The sequence below is a fragment of the Urocitellus parryii genome, chromosome 11 (assembly GCF_045843805.1).
Source record: "Urocitellus parryii isolate mUroPar1 chromosome 11, mUroPar1.hap1, whole genome shotgun sequence".
Classification (NCBI taxonomy): Eukaryota; Metazoa; Chordata; class Mammalia; order Rodentia; family Sciuridae; genus Urocitellus; species Urocitellus parryii.
Window position 1 is genome coordinate 1,756,604 of NC_135541.1, and position 13,878 is coordinate 1,770,481.

Genomic DNA, 13,878 nt, shown 5'->3' on the forward strand with positions numbered 1-13,878 from the left:
CCTGATGAGCCCCTGAACAGGAGCCGGTGTGAGGCTGTCCCCGCCTCCGTGCAGGCCCCCAGGGGTCCTGGGGACTGGACCTGCCGATGACTTGCCCTGCTCCGCTCTAACCTGCGGCACTGCCCCCTCTGGCCCCCACCCTGCCCCTGCTGCCCCCTGGGGCTGCACCTGGGCTCTGGCGCATCGGGCAGATGCTCAGGCGTGGGAGGGCTGACCCCCCAGAGGCCTGGGGAGGGAGGCCCTGCTGACCCTTCTCTGCACTCCACCCCAGGACCCGTGGCCACCCAGCATGTCCCAGCGGCACTCGGACGGCGCTCTGGAGGAGAAACTGCTGGAACACCGCTTCCACTCCGAGCTGCGGCTGGACGCCCAGGGGAACCCCGCGTCCCAGCTCCCTATAGTCCGCGGCTCCCTGAGGTCCAGGACCAATGCTGCCTTCGAGCCCGAGGCCTCGTCGCCCTCAGGGGACCAGGAGCCCCCACCCATCGTCCTCAGCACCCAGAGCCCCGCAGCCCTCAAGAAGGGCACCCAGCAGATGATCCCCAGGAACCTGGCCGTGGCCAGCAGGGCCAAGGCCCCAGCCCGTCACCAGAGCTTTGGGGCAGCTATGCTTAGCAAGGAGGCCGCACGGAGGGACCCCCAGCTCCTCTCGGTCCCCAGCTTCTCCGTGGACGACATGGACGTGGACGTGGGCCCCGTGATGATGCTGAAGCGAAACCTGCGGAACCAATCCTACCGGGCGGCCATGAAGGGCCTGGAGGCTCCCCGCAGCAAAGAGGACGCCCTCCATCTCAGCCCCAAGCTCCAGGCTCTGGCCGAGGAGTCCAGCCAGCCTCCCGCCCGGGGCCAGGCCAAAAATAAGGTAGGGGCCTGCCTCCCAGGCGGGCAGGATGGGAGGTGCCCTCAGGGCTCAGGCGCCCGCAGACAGGAAGGTGGCCTGACTCTCTAGCCCCCCTCGCCTGCACCCACATCTGCGTCACTGAGAGCCTACTGTGTGCCGGCTCTGGACAAGCTCACTGAGCCGAGACCTGTGGTCAGGCCCTCAGCGTGAACGTCCTGTCCTGTCAGGCAGCGGAGCGGGTTTTGCCAGGTCTCAGGCTTTAGCATCCCTCCTCCCACCCAGGGTGGGCAGCAGAGCCCCCGAGGGACCCACCCCCTCTGAACCTGGCAGTTGCCGCCTGTCTGATGGCTCTGTAACAGCGACCACCCTGGCGCAGGCCGCCTGCGGCCCCGACATCCTCAGCCTGACCCTGCTGCTGCTCCCCCACCCCCTGCCTGCCTCAGTGGCCCTGGGCCAGCAGCACCCACTCCCTGGACGGTGGTGTGGCCAGGCTGCTCAGGTCACTGTGGCCCCGGGGGACAGAGGGACTTGAGGGGCTCCTGGACTCATATCCCTTGCCCTTGGTGTCATCGTTCCCCCGCGGCTGGAGGACCAGGCCTCGGCTGCAGGCAGCCACAGAGCAGGACGCGTGCTCTGGCCGAGCTGCCCTGGCCCTGACCCGGCTCTGAGGGCCTCCCGAGCCCGCTGCCCGTCTGCTTGGTCTGCTCACCGGGGCGGGGTCGGGAGGAGCCTTCTCCGTTCTCGAGATGGCTGACTCAGCTCTCCCCGTGCAGAACAGGGGTCTGTCCTGGCCGGTGCTTTGCTCCGCCTTGTCCAGAAGCGGACCCAGGCTCAGGGGCAGGCAGGCCTTTGTGAATGTCCTGGGGTGGGGCTCTGCCGCGGTGTGGCCTCAAGCAAGTAGAGTAAGTTCCTGGGCCTCGGCACCCGTGTGTCAGCGGAGGGGACAGCCCTCCTCTGTGGCGTGCTCCAGAGAGCAGCATGCAGCATGTGAGCGCGAGGAGCAGGCTCTGTGTCCCTGGGAAGGCTACGTGCGCTCAGGGGCAGCTGTTCCCGGCTGCAGCCCCAGAAGCCGAGACCACCTGTCAGAGCAGTGGCCGCCACCAGCCTCCCCTGTGGGCCCGTGGTGGCCGAGGCAGGTCCTCGTGCTCCCAGAGCCAGCCACGGTCCTCCCTCACAGCCACCCCTGCTGTGCCTCCAAGGTGGACAGACCCCAGACCCTGCGGGACCTCTGCAGGGGTTGCTCTGGCCACGGTCGGTGCTCCTGGGGCACACTGTGTGCCCCCACACAGTCCCCAGACCCACTTGATGTGTCCCACACTGTCCCCCGGCCCCTACTCTGTGCCCCCCCACACTCACTGCCCCTTACCCTCTGTCCCCCACATGTCCCTACGCTGTCCCCAGGCCCCGCATGCAGGGGCCTCTTCATCTGCTCACCGTGGCCCGCCCCAGACCCTCTTCCTGAGGACCCACACTGTTGGGGCTCCCAGCGAGCTCTGCAAGCTCCGTCCCTGGCCCTGTCCAGTTTCCAGGACAGAGGGGCCGCAGTGAGACCCCCAGGGCTGGTAGGGGCTGCTGGAGCACAGGAGGGCTAGAGCAGTTAGGAGGGCCTGGGGGGACAGGAGGAGGGACAGGGGAGGCCCGGGCGGGAGGAGCAGGCCGGGAGCACCACGCCCCACAGTAGGGGGCTTTCTGAGGACCCAGAGACCAGCTGGCTTCCCTGGAACCGTGCACCTGTGAGACCCTGTGTCCCTGCAGAAGCGTGGGCTCTGAGGGGCAGCTGGGCGGGCACTCCCTAAGAGCCTTGTCCCCCGGTCACCTCTGCCATCCCTCCTTTGGCTCCTGGGGTTCTGGCCAATTCCAGTCCTGCTCTTCCTGCCACACCAGGTCCTCTTCTCCAAGGCCTGGGACAGCCCAGGTCCCACCCCACCCTCTGCTCCTGCTCTGCCCTCTGCCAGCCACTCCTGTCCACCTCGGCTTCCCACAGTCACCCTGGGCTCCCAGCCTGCCCACCTCGGCTCCCCTCCGTCCCCCCTGGGCTCCCAGCCTGCCCACCTCGGCTCCCCTCCGTCCCCCCTGGGCTCCCAGCCTGCCCACCTCGGCTCCCCTCTGTCCCCCCTGGGCTTCACCCTGCCCACCTTGGCTCCCCTCCGTCCCCTGGGCTCCACCCTGCCCACCTTGGCTCCCCTTTGTCCCCCCTGGGCTTCACCCTGCCCACCTTGGCTCCCCTCCGTCCCCTGGGCTCCACCGTGCCCACCTCAGCTCCCTCCATCCCCCGGGCGCCCAGCCTGCCCACCTCGGCTCCCCTCTGTCCCCCCTGGGCTCCACCCCTGTCCACCTCAGCTCCCCTCTGTCCCCCGTGGGCTCCACCCCTGTCCACCTCAGCTCCCCTCTGTCCCCCCTGGGCTTCACCCCTGGCTACCTTGGCTCCCCTCCGTCCCCTGGGCGCCCAGCCTGCCCACCTCGGCTCCCCTCCGTCCCCCTGGGCTTCACCCCTGCCCACCTCTGCTCCACTCTGTCCCCTGGGTGCCCACCCCTGCCCACCTTGGCTCCCCTCCATCCCCCGGGCGCCCAGCTCTCCATGCCCTCTGTCCCTAGCATGGGGCTAGCTCAGCCCTTCCCCCAGGCAGTCCTCCTGGATCTGCCGGTCCAGGCCTCGGCTTGGTTGCTTGGTCTTGCAGGTCTCGCCCAGATCTCTGGGTCCCCAGAACAGAGTCCCTGTGACCCGCCCTCCCCTTCCCTGCTGACTGGGGTGTCCCCTCTCTTGCCAGAGGACTCTGGGTCGGAAACGAGCGCATAAGGGCTCCTTCAAGGATGGTAAGTGGCCCTGAGGCAGCTGGGGGCTGGGCCCTGCCAGCTGGAGCCAGACTCACTGGGACTTTCCTGGGCGGGGTTGGGTGGCTCTGGTTTGATGGCTCAGAGGGGACACCAGGCCAGAGACGGAGGTCCTAGGGCTGATGTGACTGTGCCACCTGATGGATCCACAAAGTCCCGAGGACAGGACAGGACAGCCCCACACTCACCCGAGCACCCCACCCAGCCAAATCAGAGGGCACCAGCCCTGCCAGGCACAGACTCTGCCCGCTGGGATCTGTGAGGTCTGAGGGCGGACCTGGTGGGTGTCAGGACTAAGGAGGGGGGTGATGGCTGGTGCTTTGCCTGCTCTGCTGAGAGAGTGAGGCCCAGCAAAGATAGGGGCCTAGGAGCCCCAGGCCCAGCCTCTGCTGAGAGGTCCCAAGGCCCAGTGGCCCCCCAGGAATTCTACCCCCCAGCCCCTGGAAGCTTTGTGGATGGCCATAGCCTGGGAGCAAGGACCTGGGCCTCCTGTGTGATCACCTGGGGAAAGATGGTCCCCAGGAGAGCAGCAGCAGTGCCCGGGCCTCAGGGCGAGTTGATGGCAGCAGCCTGAGCTGGGAAACAGCCTGGCCATGTGGGCGTGCGGTGTAGACAGGCGCTGGGAACAGCACCTAGCACCCCAGGCCCAGCCTGCCCCCAGGCCAGACCCGAGCTCCGATTTGTCAGCTGGCCCCTGGCCCAGAGGTGCCACATTCCACACCAGGCTGCCACCTGCCTCCAGGGCCGTCCCGCTAGGCATGGGAGCCAGCTGGCCAGAGGGAGGCCTGTCTTGAGAGCCCACTGCCTGATGCTCTCAGGGGAGCTGGGGGGTCCAGGGGAGGGCTTGGCCCGCTCCCAGCCCCCAGGCACGGGGGTAACTCCGCTCCCCTCTCCAGACCCCGGGTTTTACCAGGAGATCCGGGAGCGGGGTCTGAACACCACCCACGAGTCCGACGATGACCTCCTGGACGAACCCTCCAGCCCTGGGGGCACCCGGAGGGTGGACACCACCATCGTGGTCAAGAGTTACCGGCCTGCCCAGATCACCTGGAGCCAGCTCCCAGAGGTAGGGCCAGGGTGGGCCGAGCCGGGTGGCTGCAGGAGGTCCCCTGGCATTTCCCGCTCCAGCCAGGACGGCCAGGTCTTCACAGGCAGGTGGGGCAGGTCCCCTGCTGTGCCAGGCCCACCAGGGGCTCCGGAGCCTTGAGCTGTCCTTTCCATGAGGGCTCCTTGGGGGTGGTCACTGGGGGAGGAGAGCACTTGGGGACACGTGAGCTTGTCTTCTGTCATCATGCGTGAGGGGGGCATCCTGCCGGGACTGACCTGCAGGGCACAGGGGCCAGTCCTGCTGGGAGAGCCCGCCAGGGCCGGGAGCAGGCCAGGCCATCCCCTCCCACGTCAGACGTCCCTGCTCCGCAGGGCCCTGGGCTCATTGGAGAGCAGGCCCAGGAAGTGGTCTTGAGGCATGAGGGGTGCTGGGGGCAGAGCTGGCTGCTGTGGACAGGCTCATGAGCCTGGTCCCCCAGGGCTCTGGGTGTGGTGGCTGTGGGAGGGTGGGCCTGGCTTCCCTCCTCTCAGAACAGTGGGCTTTCTGTTTGCCGTCCCTGTGGGGGACCTTCGGTGCCTGCTGTGGGCCCCCCTGGGTGGGGCCGCCACGCTGCACCCAGCAGCACGGCCGGATACCCAGACCAGGCTGGGCAGGAGGGGGCATGGGGCCCGGGCACTGTCGATGGCCTCTGCCCAGCCCCGTGGGAGGAGAGTGCCAATCAGGGCGGCCCTGGTCCTGAGAGGCAGTACCTCAGGCCGTGTGGCAGGCCACCTGTCCTGGCATGCTGGTAGGGACAGGGTGTGCCGTGACTTGAGGGAGCCAAGGCAGCCGGAGCCGTGGCCCTGAGGGCGGAGCTCCTGTGGCCCCCCTCAGTGTCACCGCCTTCCCCTGGCGGCCCCTCCCCTGGGCTCTGCCCCTCTCCCCAGCTCAGGTGCTTAGGAGAAGCCTGCCCGCTTGGCCACCCCCCTGGTGACCCCGGTGGCTCTCAGGGGCTGTGCCTGCCCCAGGACGGTGTCCAGAAAGGAAGAGGGGGTGAGGGGCGTGCTCGGCTCTGAGCTGGGCACAGGTGGCTGCGGGTGTTTCGGTGGGGTGACTGTCCCAGCGCCCACCCTCCCCGGGCTGTGGTCCAGGGCGAGGACAGAGTGGGGACTTTGGCTCCAGCCTCCAGGAGGTGCAGCCTGGCTCCCCACGCTGTGCCCCCCAGGTGGTAGAGTCGGGCCTGCTGGACAGCCTGTCCTCGGAGGAGCGCAAAAGGCAGGAGGTAAGGCCGAGGGTGCTGCCCACCCCCTGTGGGCCACCCAACACCCTGGGGAGAGCCACGGAGAGGTTCACCCCCATGGGCCACCTCCAGGCCAGGCACGGTCAGCCCCTCAGGTCAGCTCATGGTCCTCGGGCTTGGACGAGGATGGGAGCCCTGGCCTGTTTCACGTAGCTCACAAGTGGCCGCACCAGAAGGCAGACCCGGGGAAGTCCCTCGCAGCTGGGGAAGGCTGTCCTACCGGCCCTGTCCAGCGTGTCACCCAGGGCCCCGCCCCACCTGCCCCTCCTCCACCCCGTCCTCAGTGGCACACTCCTCCAGGCGGGCAGCTCACCGTCCACTCCCCCCACAGGCCATCTTCGAGATCCTCACGTCCGAGTTCTCCTACCTGCACAGCCTGGGCATCCTGGTGGCCGAGTTCCTGCAGTCCAGGGAGCTGCGGGCAACCATGACCCAGACCGAGCACCACCACCTCTTCTCCAACATCCTGGACGTGCTGGCCGCCAGCCAGAAGTGAGACCTGGCTCAGCCGCCCACAGTGGGCCATGGCTTGCGCCACCCACACGCCCAGGTCCCTGGGAAGGCCACCTTGCCCTAGCTGGTCATCACTGTGAGGCCGGCTGAGGCGGTTGAAACCTGGCCTGTGACCCTGGGGCTGTTTGAGTGGCCACTGGCTGGTAGAACTGAAGCTCTGTGGGCCCGTGAGGCCCCTGAGAGCTGACCCTGGGGACAGCAGGGTGGTGGGAGTCCTAGACTCACACCAGCTGGGGCACCCCTAGGGCACAGCCCGGGCCCACGCCGTGCCGGTTCCCCTGCGTGCTGGGCACGGAAGGCTTCCGAGAGCGTGTGCCGAGGTCTGCAGGGCACAGGCAGCAGTGCCCGTGGTGCCCTGCCTCCGGCAGCCTCGAGTTGCAGCCCCAGGTCGGGTTCTGTCCAGGAGTGTCTGGTGGCCAGGCTGGGCTCTGGTTGCAAGGCCTGGGCAGGGAGGGCCAGCCGTGCAGGCTCAGGCCCATGGTAGGGTGTGTGCGTGACCACATGGAACCCCTCAGAGGCCGGCCCGGCCCAGGAGACCCTGGGCCTCCTCCCACTCTCTGCCCTCAGGCTGGTTGACCTGGTGGGTGGGTGGTCAGGTTAGCCTCGGTTGTGTGGTTCCCACTGGGCCTTGGAAATGGCTGCTGACCCCGTCGAGTCAGAGCCAGCCTGGACTTCCCGAGCCCCACGCAGAGCCTGCTGCCTGGGGCCACCCTCCCCTGCAAGGAGTTTCAGGGGATCAGAGAGCAGGCACTGGCCTGTCCCTGGAGACGGGGACTTCCTGTAGCGCGTCCGTGATGCTGTGGGAACCTCCAGCCCCAACTCGGCAGGGGGGAGGCAGGCTGTCTGGGTGGCAGCTAACCCCCACCCCCAGGCCGACTCCTGTCCCCCAGGGCAGCCCTCTCTGTGAGGCAGCGTCGGGTTTACTTCTGGCCTCTGAAGGCTTTGGACTGGCCATTGCTGGGATGGAACTCCCTGGCCACCTCCCCCGGCCACTCACAGTAGCCTCCCCTGGAATTCGGCACTATTGGGGGTCAGTGTCTGAGGGCCGCGTCTCCCAGACCTCGCTGAAGCTTCCCAGCTGACTGGCCCGCCTCACCCAGGCAGCAGGGCTCCTTAGGGTCACCACCCGCTCACCTGGGGCCATCTGCTCCTGACCCACTGTCCTCTCTGCCCGGCCTCCCTGGGCCATGCCTCCTGAGGGTCCCTGCTCATGGGAAGTGAGGTCCCTGAGTGAGTGGAGGGTCTGGCTGGCCACATTCAACCAGGAGGGGGCTTCTCAGATGAACAGAGGTCTGGTGGGGAGGGGACACCCCACTCCTTGGCCAGGGCATGGAGCGGTGGACAGGGCTCGGGGTCTGGCGCTGTGAGCATCCAGAGGATGGACTGAAGGCCCCACAGGCCAGGCAGCCATCACAGGTCCAGCCGAACCCAGGGTGGGACAGGGGCCGAGTGACAGCAGATGAGCTCAGCTTCATTACCCTGGGCCAGGGTCTGCCTCATGGAGGAGGTCAGGGGCTGGAGGTCACTTCCCAGGAGTCTTTCAGGAGCCCAAGTGTGCCCCCTGCTATGCCCTGGGCGGCCCACTTAGAACAGGGTGTCCATGAAGGTGGACCATGTCGGAAGCCTGATGCACACACCCCCAAGCGGCCTCCAGCCAAGTTAGGGAGCTTGGCTGGTGGAGCTGCCCTGATGTAGGACCTGTCCTGGGGGGAGGTGGCCTGCCTTGTCCCTCCAGGCTCCACGCGCAGCCCCTCTGTGTGCCCAGGGGGCTGGACGCTGTGTCTCTGTTGCTTATTCCCAGGGGCAGGCCCAGGGCTGCAGGTGCTCAGGGAGCGCCCCAGGGAGGCCCGTGAGGAGCTGGTGTGTCCTGGGCTCCCCGGGCAGGGCTGAAAGCCTCGCCGCAGGACACCCGGCTCTCCACCTCGGCCCGTCGGGCTGGGGGTCTGGCCTGCTGAGCAGCCTGCGTGTGCACACGGTGTGTGTGCCCCTCTGTGTGCCTGTGCTCGTCCGTGTTGCGTGTGTTCACGGGGTGGCCGACCAAGATGGGCCCTCCGCCCTGCCTCCCTCTGAAGGTTCTTTGAGGCCCTGGAGCAGCGACATAAGGCACAGGTGTGCGTGGAGGACATCAGTGACATCCTGGAGGAGCACGCCGAGCAGCACTTCCACCCCTACGTCGCCTACTGCTCCAATGAGGTCTACCAGCAGCGCACCCTGCAGAGGCTGACGTGAGTGGCCGCCCTGTCTGGACAGACTGCCAGGCTCCCGCCGGCCCCTGGAGGGACAGCTGTGTCCTCTGTTGCAGAAGCAACAACAGCTCCTTCCGCGAGGTCCTGCGGGAGATCGAGAAGAAGCCGGCGTGCGGGGGCCTGCCCATGATCTCCTTCCTCATCCTCCCCATGCAGAGGGTGACCCGGCTGCCACTCCTGACGGACGTGAGTGTGCAGCCAGGCCAGCCGGCTGGGAGATGGCCTGGGCACAGCTGTCCCCTCGCCCGTGGGAGCCCACCCCACACCCCTCCTCCACACTTGCTGGTCTGCATTAATTGGTCAGTTACGACAGCGGTTACCAGATGGTGTGAACCGTCAGGGTCACATGTGGTCGGCACCCTGATCACCACCACCCAGAGAGCACACATGTGCCACCTGCTGCACAAGGACCCAGATGAGCCCCACCGGCTGTACACCGAGTGCTCAGAGAGGTGTCCACTGAGGCGTGGCACCTCAGACTCTTGGGCCCCTGGACGTGTAAAACCGGGCCTCCGGGGGCTGCTCCCCAGGCTGGGGGGAGATGGCCTTGGGTGGGAAGGGGTGGTGTGAGGTTCCACTCCTCCCATCAGCCTGGGTACATCAGTAGGGACCCTCGGGAGCCCTCGACCCCCGTGCAGCCCACCCAGGCTCTGGAATAGGGGAGCCCTCCCCTCTTGCAGACCCCCAGAAGGGCCCTGGCATCTGGTGTCTTCCTCAGACGCTGTGCCTCAAGACCCAAGGCCACCCTGAAAGATACAAGGCCGCCAGCCGGGCACTAAAGGCCATCAGCAAGGTGAGGGGTCAGGGCAGGGACTGCCCCCACCCCACCTGGTGGCACAGACCCTGGGGCAGCGTGGGGCGGGGGGTCCTCCGTCCCGAGCTCTTCATAGAACTGTGGAGACACTGAGGCCTGGGGCCAGGGGACTTGCCCACAGGTCAGTGAGACCCCAAGACGAACCAGGCCCACCCGCGCCACCAGAAGGGGAGGGCGGGCCTCGAGAGCTGCAGAGCCAGGCGTGGAGGGCAGCCTGACCCCACCTGCTGACCGCCGGCCCCTCCTGCAGCTGGTGAGGCAGTGCAACGAGGGGGCCCACACCATGCAGCGCACGGAGCAGATGTACACGCTGCACACGCAGCTGGACTTCAGCAAGGTCAAGGTAGGGGCTGCCCCAGACGCCCTCAGACCCCTGCGCACCCCAGGCCCCTCTCCCTGCTGCCGTCCACCTGGGGTCAGGGGTCCAACCTGTGGGGCCTGGCCTGAGGGACCTGGGGCCTGTGCCCGTCCCTGTCCCTGGGGCAGTTTCCCTGTGGGAGCTTGTCACCACCCCCTCAGCTCGCAGCACTCCTCCGACCCCAGTGGGCAGCAGGCCTGGCCTGTGGCTGTTCCTGGGCCAGGGCTCCCTGCTGGCCACACTGAGGACAGAGGGGCAGGAGTAGCCAGAGGCCAGCCCAGACCTGATTCCCATGGGGCTTGCATTCTGGGGAGGGGGCAGATATCACCATCCTGGGCCTGGACAGCCTCCCCAGGAGGCAGGACTCAGATCCAGGCCTCCACAGACCACCCCTGAACACCCACAGCTGGCCTCACCCCTGTATTGCCCAGGCTCAGCAGCCACCCCCCAGAGTGGACCTGTGTGGGCCTCTGGTCCTGGTGTTCTGTCCACTTGGCACCCCTTTGTCCATTCAGAGGGGCCCTAGTTTGGGTGATAAGCCACAGGCCCCCAGGTCAGGACATGCAATGGAGCCTCGGAGGTCCTGACCAGGGCAGCAGGCTCCTGGGCTGGTTGGGGTGGACTTTGTGGAGGAGGCGTCCGGTGATGCTGCCCTTCATGTGCTCGGCTCCTGATCCTGTCACGTTTGGGCCACGGCTCACCCAGCCTCAGCAAGATCCTGGTCCCAGGCCTGGCTGACCCCGAGTGGGGCTCTCCCCCAGCCTGGTCTTGAAGCCAGCACTGCCATGGGCCTGGGGTGGGGAGGGCAGGTTGGTCCAGGTAGGGGACGCATGACCCAGGCCCAGAGGTGGGAGTCGCTGGCGCGTCTTTGGGTGTCCAGGAGGAGAGCATTTGGATGGGGGTGGGAGCCAGCCCGGGAGCGGGGCCCCCAGCCCAGCAGAGCCCCATCTTCCTGCCCCCTCTTATTTGGGTCCTTTGGTCCCCATCCCTCTCCACCAGCTTGGCCCCAGGCCCCCAGGGTGGGAGGCAGCTCTGTTGCTGAGTCAAGGTCAGCACCAGGTACTAGCATGTGGCCATCCCAAGCTGGCCCCCGACCAGGCCTCATGCCAGGGGCACAGGATGGTATAGATGCCATCAGCTTTGCCACTCCGGGATGAGGTGGTGTGCGCCCTCCCTGGGACTGGTCTCTGTCCCCAGTGCAGGCTGAACGTTGAGCCAGTGCCCAGTGGGCATGACTGGAGGTTGCATGGGGCCATCCTGCCAGTGCAGCACCTGTCGGTCAACTGGTCAGCCCTGATCCAAGGCCCAGGGACCTCTCCCCCCAGCCTGCCCAGCCTCCATGGGGCAGCCAGCTGGACAGCCGATTGCCCCCCACCCCACACTACCCGTCGGTCCCCGCAGGGGCCTTGTTCATCTGTCCTCTCTGCCCCTAGTCCCTCCCCCTGATCTCCGCCTCCCGCTGGCTGCTGAAGCGCGGGGAGCTGTTCCTGGTGGAGGAGACGGGCCTTTTCAGGAAGCTCGCCAGCCGGCCCACGTGCTACCTGTTCCTGTTCAGCGACGTCCTGGTGGTCACCAAGAAGAAGAGGTGGGCCTGGCCATGAGCCTTGGGTGTCGGGAACGACAGGGGTGAGAGGACCCAGAAGAGGTGGGGCCGGGGAATGGCGGGAGCCAGAAGGACGAGGGCAGCCGAGCCCCAGGCTCGAGGCTCAGCACTGCTGCACGCGAGGTGGGGTGGCTGCCCCGGGCAGGGCTCCAAGGCTGCGGCCTCTCAGCTCAGGGGAGGGAGGGAGCCCTCGGCGTGTCCGTGGGAGCCCAGCCCAGCTGTTGCAGGGCAGCCCTGACTGCCCGTGTCCCACAGCGAGGACAGCTACGTGGTCCAGGATTATGCCCAGATGGACCACCTCCAGGTCCGCAAGCTGGAGCCCTCGGAGGCCTCTCTGCCTGGGGGTGGCAACCGCAGCTCCTCCGTGCCGCACCCCTTCCAGGTGACCCTGCTGCGCAACAGTGAGGGCCGTCAGGAGCAGATCCTGCTGTCCTCGGACTCCGCGTAAGACTAGGGGGCTTCCTGGGGAGGGGTGGCCTGAGGTCCACACCTGTAGGCGTTGTCTCACAGCCCGCCACGCGGTGCTTGTGTTCCCCAGAGGGCACCTCAGCAGATAGAGGACTGAAGTGTCCAGTGACCAGGAGGAGGAGTGTAGGAGGGGAAAAGCAGGCAGGGTGGGGTGTGGGAGGGGGTTGGTGACCCCAGGAGAGGAGCAGAGAGTGCTCAGGAGAGGGCATAGCTGTGTGAAGGCCCTGAGGCAGGAGCACCCTGCCCTGGAGCAGTGAGGTGGATGGCCAGAGGCTGGAGCCCATGAGCTGGGGACAGTGGGCAGGTCAGCCACAGGGGGCTCATGGCGTCCCCCGGAAGGATGGGCCACTCTTGTTCGGCGTCTCCCAGGAGTGACCGGGCCCGGTGGATCACAGCGCTTACCTACAAGGAGAAGCAGTGGAAGGGCCTGACCAACAAAGGAGGTGAGCGGGGGCTTGCAGACGCAGCCCCAGGGTGGGAGCGGCCTGCAGGAGAGGCACTGTGCAGCCCGGGGTGCACACCACACCGCCCCGGCAGCGTGCCCAGGCGTGTCTGCATGTGCACATGCGTGTGCGCGTACCTGAGCACACACACCCTTCAGAGGCCTTGGCCTGCCCCATGGCTGCCGAGCACAGGCCACACAGCAGGCGGGCACCCAGCTCTGGCCCGGCCCTGTCCCCGAGGGGAAGGGGTGCCTTCTGCCCATGCTGGGTGCTTTGACCTTGAAGGCAGGGTCCTGTTCTGCAGCCTCTGGAGGGCCTGTGTTGGCCTGAGGGACATGTCCGTGTGCTGGGACCCCTGTGGCCTGAGGGACACTGCCCTGTCCGTGTGCTGGGACCCCCTGTGCCCTGTAGACCATGGGGTCGGTGGAGGCGGTCGGCAGGGTGGAGGGACCCTGCTGCCTCAGGCTGCACAGAGCTCCTGGCTGAGCCTCGCCTGGACTTCTGATGGCCAATGCCCCCTCCACCAGAGCTGCCCCAGGTGGAGGTCACCAAGGCCTACTTTGCGAAGGAGGCGGACGAAATCACACTGCAGCAGGCAGATGTGGTCCTGGTCATGGAGGAGGAGGCCGGTGAGCATGGGTGGGCGGGGGCCAGGCGGGCGTGGAGCACGCTGGGTGGCAGGATGACGTGTGCTCAGGGCCGGCTGCCTCCTCCCTCGAGCATCTCGTCAACGGGAGGACTGTTTGTCCCCAAGTCACGGGATCAAAAGCCAGCTCTTGCGCACTCTGTGCCCTCAGTGGGGAGGGCTCTGCTCTCCTAGGGGTCCCCACTCAGCTGGGCCCGAGTGTGCCTGCAGAGTGGGACAAGCACAGCCCTGATGTCCCTCTTAGTGGGCAGCCTGGGGGTGGTCAGTGCCCAGCACTGCCCAGGCTCGGGGGGGCCCGCGGCCCGCCTCTTATGCCCACTCTCTCTGTCAGGGTGGCTCTTTGGAGAGAGGCTGCGGGACGGAGAGACGGGCTGGTTCCCCGAGGACTTTGCCCGCTGCATCACCAGCCGTGTGGCCGTGGAGGACAACGTGCGCAGGATGGAGCGGCTGCGGGTGGAGACCGACGTGTAGGTGGCCCCCTGCGGCCCCCTGTGGCCCAGAGCCAGCTGTGGCTTCTAGTCCCAGCCAGAACGTGGCCCTGGCTCCAGGGAGCCTGGTGGGACACTCCAGGGCCCCACGTGCTCCCGGCTGAGACCCTGTCTGAGGCTCCCACCCACAAGGAAGAGCCTGGAGGCAGCATCTCGCCCCCCAGCCCCTGGCCACCTGCCACCCACCTGCTGGGCATCCGCGGGGCAGCCACGCCCAGGGTCAGTGACAGAGATGACTGAGGCTACCACCTGCCCACGCCCCTCCTGTCCCTAGTGACAGGAGGGCCTGAGTGCTGAGG

At 67.3% G+C, this 13,878-nt stretch overlaps 1 protein-coding gene across 1 annotated transcript; it reads left to right on the top strand.

Moving 5' to 3' along the window:
• The first annotated feature begins 289 nt into the window (after nucleotides 1-289).
• Nucleotides 290-13,562, top strand: Arhgef16 (Rho guanine nucleotide exchange factor 16). Its single transcript, XM_026412882.2, has 14 exons — nucleotides 290-862; nucleotides 3,610-3,655; nucleotides 4,570-4,739; nucleotides 5,926-5,982; nucleotides 6,332-6,492; nucleotides 8,586-8,738; nucleotides 8,816-8,945; nucleotides 9,478-9,552; nucleotides 9,824-9,916; nucleotides 11,365-11,516; nucleotides 11,790-11,978; nucleotides 12,372-12,445; nucleotides 12,973-13,074; nucleotides 13,423-13,562. Exons 1-14 carry the CDS (start codon nucleotides 290-292, stop codon nucleotides 13,560-13,562), a joined length of 2,115 nt encoding a protein of 704 aa, XP_026268667.2.
• Nucleotides 13,563-13,878: the final 316 nt, after the last annotated feature.